Source organism: Phaethon lepturus, unplaced genomic scaffold, assembly GCF_000687285.1.
Source record: "Phaethon lepturus isolate BGI_N335 unplaced genomic scaffold, ASM68728v1 scaffold51748, whole genome shotgun sequence".
Lineage (NCBI taxonomy): Eukaryota > Metazoa > Chordata > Aves > Phaethontiformes > Phaethontidae > Phaethon > Phaethon lepturus.
The window spans coordinates 20,511-32,125 of NW_010558037.1; the positions used below are offsets into that span (position 1 = coordinate 20,511).

At 42.5% G+C, this 11,615-nt stretch overlaps 1 protein-coding gene across 1 annotated transcript in view; it reads left to right on the forward strand.

Annotated features, from left to right (window-relative positions):
- MAATS1 (MYCBP-associated, testis expressed 1) overlaps positions 1-10,988 on the forward strand; it is a 30,831-nt gene extending 19,843 nt beyond the window's left edge. The window contains exons 12-16 of the mRNA XM_010292912.1: positions 1,314-1,460; positions 4,544-4,765; positions 6,042-6,190; positions 7,403-7,494; positions 10,690-10,988. Coding sequence (XP_010291214.1) covers positions 1,314-1,460; positions 4,544-4,765; positions 6,042-6,190; positions 7,403-7,494; positions 10,690-10,988 — 909 coding nt within the window. The remainder of the gene's footprint in view (positions 1-1,313; positions 1,461-4,543; positions 4,766-6,041; positions 6,191-7,402; positions 7,495-10,689) is intronic.
- Positions 10,989-11,615: the final 627 nt, after the last annotated feature.

Consider the following 11,615-nt stretch of genomic DNA (forward strand, 5'->3'; position numbering starts at 1 on the left):
CACTAATCAAGGGTAATGAGGCTTCTGCAGCATATTCTCCTACATACTATCTGAAGTGCTTCAAGGCTGAAGTCTTTGCTCTCCAGACCAAATTTCTTACAGGAACTTCTAGGTTCCTATGCATGTCTGTGTCTCCCTCTTCCTGCCATCCCCTACTCTCGGCTGTTTAATTAGATGTTTCATAGCAGAATTACTCAAACGGAAAATTCTAGACTAGAACTGGACCATTAAGTACATTTTGTTTTGATTATGTCAAGATCCCAGGCACAAGAAACCTTCTACATCGCAGCAGGGCAGCTTGTATTTCATACCATCTTTCCAGTTTCCTGTCATAGTGAGCTGAACCTTAGATGAGGAGCAACTGAAGCATACCACCATGATTTCCAGCAAGTGCAGGACCCATCATTCTGCTTTCAGTGGCGCAGAAGTGGGTCTAGGTAAAAATTAATCGAATAGCCATGCCTCACGGGCTTGAAATTAAGCAATTCTATCACTTTTGATCAGACCAGTCCAAGAAGTTTGTTTTCATGTCTGCTGAAAATGTAATTGATATTCTCTCTTGCACTAACTATTTAATGTTTGTGAAGTGTTCCCTTGTGGGGCCCTGAACTGAGCTTTAGCAAATAATGCAATACTGTGAAAGTGGCTTGAGGTGGAATATAGACTTCCCAAGTCTTCTCCAGTTCTGTAGTGATCTATCAGAAGGATGTTTGATGCCATTGCAGGACTTTCACATCATGAAATGTCCCATCATTTTAGGAATCTCCTTTCAGCTACTACTGGATCAGAAATATATGAGTCAGTTGGAGAATGACGTGAGCAGGGTTGAGTGATCCTTTGTTGCTGTTGGAAGTCCTGTTGGAAGAGAGGGGGAATGAAAATAAGATAGTGTCAGGGAAGGGCTGGGTCACATAATCCCATTACAGTGACAGCAGCAGTTTCAACAACCTCACCATTTTATTTAATTTGAGCTGTTGCTGGATTCCCTCAAAACGAAGGTCAGAGAACAGTAGATGTTGAAACAGGAGATGGAATATTGAAACAATTAAAAAAAAAGTTATAATAAAGTAGCAAGGGATCATCTATACTCCACAGCAGGTCTCAACTTTCATGTTCTGTGCAGGAGGGTTTAGGCATGATTTACCTGGCAGCCGTAGTGTTTGCCTAAACGCAGCCACAAATTTGTTACAGAGAACTAGGTCTTGGAAACAGCTGACCTTGCAACTTGGAGCGAAAGGGTGTGGTTTGCTGGCAAAATATGTTGATCTATATTCTCCATTTAATATGCTTGGTTGTTTAACTTTGTTTTAAAGATGTTTGAAGGCAAGGAGAAGCGGCTGGAACTGATCGGAGAGCTGCGTACCACTCACGCACTCCAGGAGCATGGACAGCTGCTTTTGAAGGCAGAGAAGCAAATGACACTGGCTCTGCAGCAACAGCACGACTTGCAAATGCACAAGGTTTGCCTGTATAGATGGGAAGGCTGATTCACAACACTGTCCTGACTGGGCACTCAGTGCTTGCAGTACCACCAATGCTCTTGCCTTTAATTTCTTTGTGTTTTCTATTATTCACAGCACAGAAAGCACCCCAAGTAGCAAAAATGCTCTCCTAGCACAGGCCAAACGTTGAATGCCTGAGAGGCTAAAATTGCTCTCTCACTGCTGCGGGGGCTCTGGGGACTCTCAGAAACAGACTGAGGCGCCCTGACCACAGCTGCTAAGCAGGCTGCACTTGCTTTGTTTGCAGACAAGAGCAAGACTTCTTTATCTTTACAGGGGTTTGAACAAACTGCACAGTCAGATGAACCTCAGTTTTCCCACATTTCAATCCATTTGACTGGTGCTGTGACCTGGCATCACAATACATGCTTGTCACTCATATCTGTCAGATGTTTTACTGAATGTGTGTTACTGCTCTGTCATTTCCCTATTCCTTTTCTAGCTTGGCACTCTCTCAGGCTCTTCCTCAGGCATAAAACATCACAAAAGAAGCCAAAGCGGACTTATTTTGTAAATCTTGCTGGGCTTGAGACTTCTAGGACCTTAGCAATGATGTCACATTTTTGTAATTGCTGCTGTTATGGAGAGCGGAGAAATTTTGGGCTCCATCCTCTGCCAAGGATCTAGTGAGAGCTGGGGATGCAAATTCCGATCCTATTTCCTTGCAGGGCCACAACCTTCCAGAGCAAAGTGAATCAAATGGCAGATGCTGGTCCGAAATGAATCATAAAAAAATTTTGTCCAGACTTCACTGCATCTCAGATATACAGTATCTCCCACATTCCTGCAGTTTTTCCTGTAGTTTTTACTACTCTCCAGTTTTTTCAGTGACCAGCTGTGAGGCAATTCTGCAGGTTCCAGATTATCATAACAGCATCCACTGGCCAGCTGGCCTGGCAGATGTGAAGCCAGACCACTGCTTCCTGCTGGGTGGGCAGCAACAAAATTTCCCCTCAGATCTCAGTAAAAATTGAACCAGGTGACTGTGTTTCACTGTTTATCATTTCCAGATGCTCCGTCATACACAGAGAGCCCAGGTGTGGAATGCAGGAATACAGAATTTTTCTACTGAGGAATTAAGAGAAAAATAAAAGCCTTAGGCATTAGGAACATGAAATGCTCCTTCGCTTCTGGAAGTCCAGGTGAGAGTGAAGGAGAGAGCAGTTCAGACACCATAATGACATTCATAGAGAAGGAGAGAGAGCAAATGGTAAAGATGATGACCTCTGATCTTAGAATTTTCTTTTGGGAGAGCCACTATCTCCCTCTGCTGGTATATCTACCTCCTCTATTCGGCTTTTTTTTTTAACTTGTCTCTGAAGGCACAGGGTCCAAGGCTCAGGTCTTCAAACATTTTGAACTTTTAAAACTCTCTGGAACGTATGTACAGGAGTTTTCTATGTGTATGGCTATTTTAGGAAGTCACTGATGACTCACAGTTCTTTAGTTTTTGGTGGTCACTTTTTTTTTCAGGTTTTTGACCTTTCCAGTATAGAAAGAGGCATTTTTCAAGAAATGCTTCCTGCAGAAAGAGGACAGAAACTCCAGATAAAATGGTCAAAGATGAGGGGTTGAAAATTTCCAACCTCGTATATAACAAAAGTCTAAGACGAGAGTGTTCCTGGGTTTTCCTGCATTTCACACCAGTTTGAGACACAGCACCTGGAGCAATAGAGAGGAAGCAGCATGTGTTAGTTCCATGCTATCCCTCCCTGTGGGCTGGTGCAGTTACTGCATTGCTGTTCTCCATCTTAAACACCCATGGGCTTAGTACTGTCACTTCTAGATGTCTACAACATGGACAATCCCACTTTCTTTGAAACACTACATGAGCAAATGGTACAGCAGTATGAGAAAAATGATTTATTACTACTTGTCTGGGATATTTCAGCTCTGGTTTGAGTTTTATGCTCAGGTCTACTCTGCTATTGCCTGTTTATTCCAACATAGACACAGCATCCCAGACAGTTCCAGGCATTCCCTCCTGCCAAGAACTGTGGCTTCATAGTCCATACGGGAGATAATGAACTTACCACAGATCTTGTCCCTTTCTGAAGTGCAAACACACATACCCAACCCATAAAACACGATGTGCTTGGAACAAGGAGTGAATGGCACAGTAACACTGAATACTTGGAATCTAGTCTCAGCTCTGTCACAGACTTTCTGATTTTGCATTACCTGGAATTTTGAGGTCTCATTTGCACTTCTGCAGACTCAATATAATTACTGTTGATTTAAATTTGTTAGCAGTTAGTAAGCTGTACAGTTTTACGTAATAATACCTAAAAGTGTAGGGACTCATAGTTGCTGTATTATCTCAGCAAGTTGAATCACTTTAGTCGTATCACGAATGTCCAGCCAAAAACATGCCATTTCACTGTGGTGGCTTTGAACTGTAACAAACATTTTGTATCCTTAGGAGAGGATAGAAATGTGGCTGTGCTTAAAATTGCACAGTTTCCTAAACATTTACTCAAGCTTCCTACTCATAAAGATTGAGGGTCCAAATGCTAGAAAGAAGCTTCATTTGCAACTTTTGATCCTATTTTTATGTTCTGGTCTAGCTAAGTTTAACACAGAAGATGGAGGGTATGCAGCTGAAGTAATTTCATTGTCACATTTATACCTCCCCTTTCTTGGTCTGGGCAGTGGAGTGTGGCCTTAGCAACTGTTCTGGTTATACTCACAGTGGTTTGTAATACCTGGAATACAGCGCGTCTAGTGCTTTATCTCCTCCCACCCACCCAAGCATAGGGGCTGCTTGTCCTAGTGTGACAGCATCAGGACTATTCCTGTCCTGACTAGTTTTGACATCTTTTAGCCTCTTTATACTGTCAGAACCTACCTACAAGAACATTACATTATGCAGAATTAGGCCAGCACATGTAAAACAAAAAGAATGCAAAACTCCTGGGGTTGGCCCATAGCTGGTCTGAGTGGATGTTGCAGAGCTGTTTCACATGCCTGTGGTAGTCCTGGGACTCTGAACAACATTCCTGGGGTTTGTAACACAATTCTTTGCATTTTTTTTAAAAAAGCTGTTGTCGGTGGAAAACCACTTGGCCAGGGAAGAAGGAAGGGTACTGGCGAACATATTTGATTTCCTGTCCAAAGAGCTGGTGAGGCTGCAAGAAGAACGGAAGATCCATGCTTTTGTCATGCTGGCTGAGAGGCAGAGGCGGATGCGGGAAGCAGAGGAGAGCGGACGTCGTCAGGTGGAAGAGAAGCGGCGTCAAGAAGAAGATGAGATTTTTAAACAGGCAAGAGGAGGCTGGTGGGGCTGTGGGCAACTCCTTTTGGAAAGGTCCAGATGGAAGGGAGGTGCTTCAGGTCTCTCTTTCGTGATGGCTGTTTTAAAATTTAGGGGGAAGGCTTAGTGAAGAGAGGGTGATTCCTTCCCCAAAAAGTTATGCCCATTAAATTAAGGGTGATCTGAATACTCCCCTAGACAGTCCTGTTAGGCATATCATGAATGGATGTAGGTTTCTAAATTTCCACAACAAACACCTATGGAGAACAGATGTACCTAGATCATCTTTAGGAATAATGTTTTGTCAGCACTTGGTCTGTCCAGCAGAACTATTAGGTGTTCTTCCAGGAACGATGACTTTAAGCAAGATTTTGGAAAGATTTTGCCCTCCAAAACTGGACTGCAAATAACAAGAGGTACAAAAATTATTTTGAAGTAGTGATAATGGATAACATAACCTTGAAATCCAGAAAGAAAAATCCTGAATTACTATATTCTGTAACTATACTGTAGTCCTGTTCCTGTTCCCTAGCTCCTGATTGCATGAAGCATATTTTTCCCAGTTGAAAGGAATGAGTGGGAGCCTAATTGACTAAACCAATAATTTTCAAAATTTGTGGGAGGAGGTTAACACCAATAGAGTCTGGCATCATGTTTATTTTTTTTTTAATTTTAGCTTCTCCTCTTATCTCTTCTGCATCTCTGAGTGGGAAGAAAGGAGGGTCAAAGTGCCATAAGCTTATGGCCTTTAGACTAGCAGAGGGAAAACACCCATTTCTAGAATCTGTGCTCTACAATCATTATAAGGAAACCAGTAATTTTATCTTGGTTTTCTTCATGTTACTTTGACTGGCTTCATGGAACCTTTTTCTTCAGGATTTGCTTGAATGAAAGCTGGTTAATTTACTGAAGTCAATACTGATAATAATTATTTGGCAATTGTTGCTCAGGGGACCATGAGAACTGAGGAAGCAACTGCCATTGCATTCACAGAACTAACCTGCTGCAGCAGAATTGGATCTTTGGATAAGTTTTTCTTCTACCACTGGTTCTTTCCTGCACTTTTCTCTTCAATTAGTTTCTCTTCAACTAGTTCTTAGAAAGAATTACAAGAAAATAAACTTTTACACAAGTTATTCTTCCTCTGAAACCAAATCTCAGGGTGGCCTGCCTGAAATTAAGAGGCTGGTGAAAATCTGTTGTTCTTGCTTCTTTGAAAATCTGCTTCCACCACACTCCTGGCACAGCAATAGACAGAGGAACAATATTTTGGTGTTTTGTTCCAGGTGGTGAAAGTGCACCAGAGTACAATTGATTCCTACTTGGAAGACATTATCCTGAGTAGCGTGGAGAGCACAGCTGAAGAACAAGCCCGGGAAGAGATTCAGAGAATGGCTGTAGAAATCAATGACATTGCTTACGAAATGGAAAGTCGGTACGTTATTAAATGGCACATTAGAGGCTGTTTACAGCAGTTTAGAACCTGCCTGACCATCTGCATCTGTGGTTACATGTATAATCTAAGACATGGGAAGGGCAGAGCAATACTGTTCATGATGGCTTCATTAGTGTGACTGGTGTATGGGAACAGCACTGTTACTACCTGGAACACACATATAAATCCATCAGAGCTTTACTTCTATACAGCATGTGCCAGATTCCCTTTGCAAATCACTTGTGGGATCTGTGAATCACCCTTTTTAGACTTCTCCATGCCAATGTGATGCTGTGACTGAGCTTTAAGTGAATCTGGGAATGGCCGAAAGCAATACCCATTCATACTGGTCTTTTCATTTATTTACACTACTACAGAAAACTGGTTTGAAAGAGCTGCTAAAAGATACAGCTATACAGCAGCCGTTCATTCTGGGGTGGCTGTTCTTTAAGAAACTGCCAATTTCCATGGGGGTCAGTCATATTGATGGCTGCCTGACAAGGCACTTTCAGAAGAGTAAGTTGTTGAGAACACCACAGTCTTGTGTTGGGCTGGGGCATCAGCAGTGAATACTTTTTAGGACCTGCCAAACCTCCAGTTCAGTTTCTATGCTCTTTTTTTGGAATTGAGCCATAAAAATCCCAATGACACAGTGACTCTCCTATGGTACCGCAGCTGTGTATTTTGTAACTAGATGAATACAACCAGAATGTTGAAATCCTTGGGGAGAATGAAGCGTAGATAATGCATGCAGCCCCTGGGCCAATTGGGAACCCACCAAACACTGGCATGGAAAAGAGCATGGGGCCCAGCCAAATGCAGAGTCACAAAAGGAAAGAATTTAGCAAACTCAGCAATGGTCCAAAGACTAAATGGAGAAAGGCACAAATCCTCAGAGGTATCTGCATGTCTAACTCAGTTTGTCATCAACTGGGCTCCTAAATACCTTCGAGGATAAGGAGTCTAGGGTCATCTTCTCCCTGGAAATACTGCTTTCCAATGCAGTATTGAACACATTGGCAATGCAAGGCAAAGAGGAATAGTCACACTGTCACCTATTTGTAGGATAAAGAGAGACCCAGCTGACAATTAGTGCAGTGACAATACACTCCCTTGAAAATAGTGAGAATATTTACTAGGGAGTCTTGTGTTTGCAGAATTGATCTGGAAAGAAAAGTAAAATACTAATACCACTCTGCATCTGTTCTGTAGTCGAACTTGCCTACAGTCAGAAGAGATTGTAGCAGAGCTGGTTTATGATTTCCTGATTCCAGAAGCTGAGAAAATGTCTATCAGAGAAAAAGGTAAGGAGTCCTGTAACTTTATTCTCTTTGTGAACTGGTTCACCCTCCTCACTCTAGCTCACCGAAAGGAAAGGTGCAGTGCCAAGAGTTCTCTCAGTTCTCAGAGATTCCTCTTTTGTACTCTGCAGGTAGAAAGTTAAGCCCTCTGACCACTTTTCACCAATTTCTCAGGAGCTTTAGTCTTTTAAAATGGTGGCCTGAATTCAGACCTGATGTAAATCTGGTGTATCTGCAATGATAAAACTACATGAGAAACAGCAGCCCATTGCACCTTCAGAAAACAACTGGGAAAAGTCTTTAAGTAGCATGGCTGTGAATTGTCTATTATATGGCAATTTCTAAAAAGTGTAGAAGTCTTTAACAGGCAGATTACTTAAATATATGCCATATGTGAAAGCGAGATTATATGCTTTCCTATGCTTTCCCTCTCCCCCCTCAATTGGTTGAGAGCTAGAAGCAAAGATAAGGTTTTAGCATTGGCTGTAGTGGCATCATGTTTTAAGCAGATAATCTTGCAGTTGTAAAGGATGCTTCTGTTTAGCCAAAATGGAATAGTATCTGTCAAAATACAGAAGGGAAGGCCCTGGAAACCTGTGTATTACATTGAGTATCATGAATAAATTGCTGTTCTTAACTGGGATTTTTCCACTGACCAGCATACTCGGAAGACCGTGACTAAACTAGTCACCCATAGAAAGTGGATATAACCTAAGAAAAGCAATTGTATCACAGTAGAGCCTGAAGTGGTCCTTGCCACAGTGTGCTTCTCTGACTTGAGAACAAAGACACTTACTTCATTGCTTTTTTTGTTGCTTTGTGAATGAAAACACAAACACTCTGAACACATTTTGTGGTCTCTGAGTGGTGGAAACTTTCTTCTTCCTACTTTGTATATTTGTCACAACAACAGTATCTATTCAGCAGCTGGCAATTCTGCATAAGCTTAAATCAGGTCCCTTCTCCTTAGCCGTGCTTCTGCAAGCCTACCAAAGCAGGTGATGTAATTTTACTCAATGAAGCCTGCAGCTCAGGCACTAACACACAAAGGTTCTGAGCCTGCCTCAGAAAGGAGAACAGAAAGAGAAGACCGGGAGATCGCCTAGGATTCTGGACATACAGACGTACTAGCAAGGAAGAAAATATGTGCTGGGCTTAAATGCAACAGCAGCTGATGAACAATGCACCTCAGAAGCAGTCCCAAGCAACAGAGAAAAAAAACCTTCAAAATCTGTGATAGCTACAGTGACTTTCCCTGGAAAGCACAGCTAGACCCAGGAAAAAATTCAAGTGGATGCTGAAGGAAGAGCTAGAGCACTAGATGATAAAGTACAACATCTCCCTCAGATGTGGTCAGGTGAAATTTGCCACAGTGTTTTTGTAACAGTAGACATCAAATGTCAGGAAGAGACCTGGCTCATACTCTCTTCTGCTATTGCAGCATGGAGTGGAGGGGACTCCATACATATAAGAGATAGCTGAATTCTACCAAATGTATGCTCTGATGAATGCACCCTGCCATAAACCTGCACAGTGATACCTTCAAGGAAGCAGAATCAGTAACTATTCCATGTAAATCTGAAGGAAATACTATCAAAGAATGGCATTAGATCTCACATGAGTGTATTGTGTTTCTGTGGCAGCTTTTAAAGCTTTCCCTATAGTGAGCCAGATTATTCATTATGAAACTGCATTCTAGCAACTGGCACATGCTTGAGCATACACCTTCCTTGAAACTAGAAGAAAGTGATCTGAGAGCACAGTTGTCTGGCCTGCCAGAGCAGTAAATCTGTTTGCAGAACAAAGATTTGAGGGCCTGCAAGTTCAGTCTTGGCCTGCACTTTAGCTCCCCCTCAAATATCTCTGTTTTGCCATTACCATTTTCTTCCCTTTTTTTTTCCTCTTTTTGTTGCATTCCTGTGCATAAAAGCAGGGATTATCCAATACTGGCTTATCCTGAAACCCCTCTGCATCTCACTTCTGAACCCTCCCTCACTGGAAGTAGAAGTCAATGTGCTGTTATGAAAAAAATTGCTTTTAAAAGGACGATCACTCACCAATTTGAACCTGCTTTCTTTTAGCTGGTATTCACTGTGGATGAGGAAGGGACTGCAGCAATACCAGGAGAATATTCCTGGTGTAGTTGATGCAGTTCGTGCATACATGATTGAAGCCAAAATGCCTTGGATAGAGAAAGCTCTCCTGGGAATTGAGAGCTGTCTGGTGAAGGTCAGCTTTTCAAATGCAAGTGAGATCCAGTTGCATTCATTGTCAACAAAATGGACCTGGGAGATAGATAGATAAACAGGATGGGTTACTGATTTTGAGCAACTGAGGGACAATATGCAGAACTGTATGACAGCCTGCGAGACACCAGTGGTTCAGATTCACAGTTAAAATACAGCTCAGCCTTACAACATAAACAGACCAAAGCAACTAGGAAGTCTTGGACTTTTGCAGGGAAGTGACATGATGAGAGCCACAGTTTGTTCCTGCAACATTCCTCACACCATCCTTAGAAGCACGCAGTTATTTTAATCCCCATGATTGTTTACCACAAGCATCCTAAGTCGAGAGAGAGAAAGAGAGAACAAAGAATAGTGAAAAGCAATGAAGAGAATTGTAGGGCGAATGATTTGGCTTGTGTAATTATTTCCCAAGAGGTGGGCTGGAAATATATACAAATAAGACTGGATGAAAACTGTAAAACACAGTAAAGAACAATCCTACAGTAGCAAAAGGGAGACGATAAAGTAGGTGACTTAATGTGGCTATACTGTCTCCAAGTCTTACTTTGAGGTCAGTAAGAATTTCTCAGTGCAGGCAAAATCATAAAACAGGAGAGGGCAGATTCCAGCTCCAGTCTTCCAGAGACCTGCTGCAATTAACAGACACTGAAGGAGAAGTTATTTTAAAGCCTGATACCATATCCTGGGCAGTTATGCCCAAAGCTGGAAAGGAAAACACTTTGGCTGTGTTTCCCACTGTGGGGGGAAACAAAGTGAAATGCAAAGTTGGTTGCTGCTATTAGGTGGCAGTAGAACGCTTTCAGCCAAAGTTAGAAGGGCGTAGTTTTTGTCCCCGAGATAGGCTTTTCCACAGCTGCAGGAAGGCAAAAAGCTATCCCTCCCTTCTCCCCTACACAGAACACTTTGCTGTACTTTTCCAAGTAAAAGCCTTACCTCTTTTTATGCACAGTGAGGCAGTCCCAAAGAAAACACATCTATGCTGCTCATCAGATCATCCACAGAGGCATAGAGGAGGTAGTGGCTGATCCAGCACTACATCAGGAGACATCTGCCAGCAAGATAGAGGGAGATCCACCTGCTGGGACAGCTAGCGCTGCTTTGAGTGGGACAGCTGCTGGACCAAGTGCAGCTGACAGCACTTGCTCCACCCCAGTTGCACGTGAACTAGCTAAGCTTCTGTGCGAAGGAGGCCCAGGAGAGACAGTGAACCCTTCTGATGGATCAGACAAGGATGCCACATCCTCCTAGAGACAGAAGATGAACCAGGTGAGTTTCCCTTCCTCTCTGTGATTTGAGCTTGGAGCATGGTGAAGGAGAGGGAAGCACATTATATATTTACTTTTTTCAGGGCACCCAGAATGGAAAATCCTCTCTCTCCCTTGGGCTGTCCCTCCTACTGCCTGCCAGCAGTGTTGTCCTGGAACCACTCTGGTATGCGTTTTGGTGTGGCAGCTGCAGTCTAGCCCCCTCCACCTCCTCCCCAGCTAGTTTTGGAACTCATTAGCTAACTGTCCTGTTCTAATTATTAAGAGAAGCTTGAGTGAGAAAGCAGTGTTAGCATTCCTTGTTTTGTTTTCCTGGCACAGACCAATAAAGATGGTATTGGTATTTTGATGGTATTTCCTTGCATCAATAACCTTAAATGAAAAATTTTCCAGCAGTAGGACATTTTGACTTGAGACCATACACAGAGTCTTTTCTCAAGCACGTCCCACTGATTTTCTTAGTGGAGTAAAGCAAAGAGCAGCTTCCTACATTAGCAGTTCTATTAATAAAGGGTTGAAGTTGAATGAAAATGGTCAGATCTTGCATCATCTTTCCACGTAATTAGTCCTTGCATAAAGAAAAGTCTCCCTTGACCTCAGCAGAGCGGTT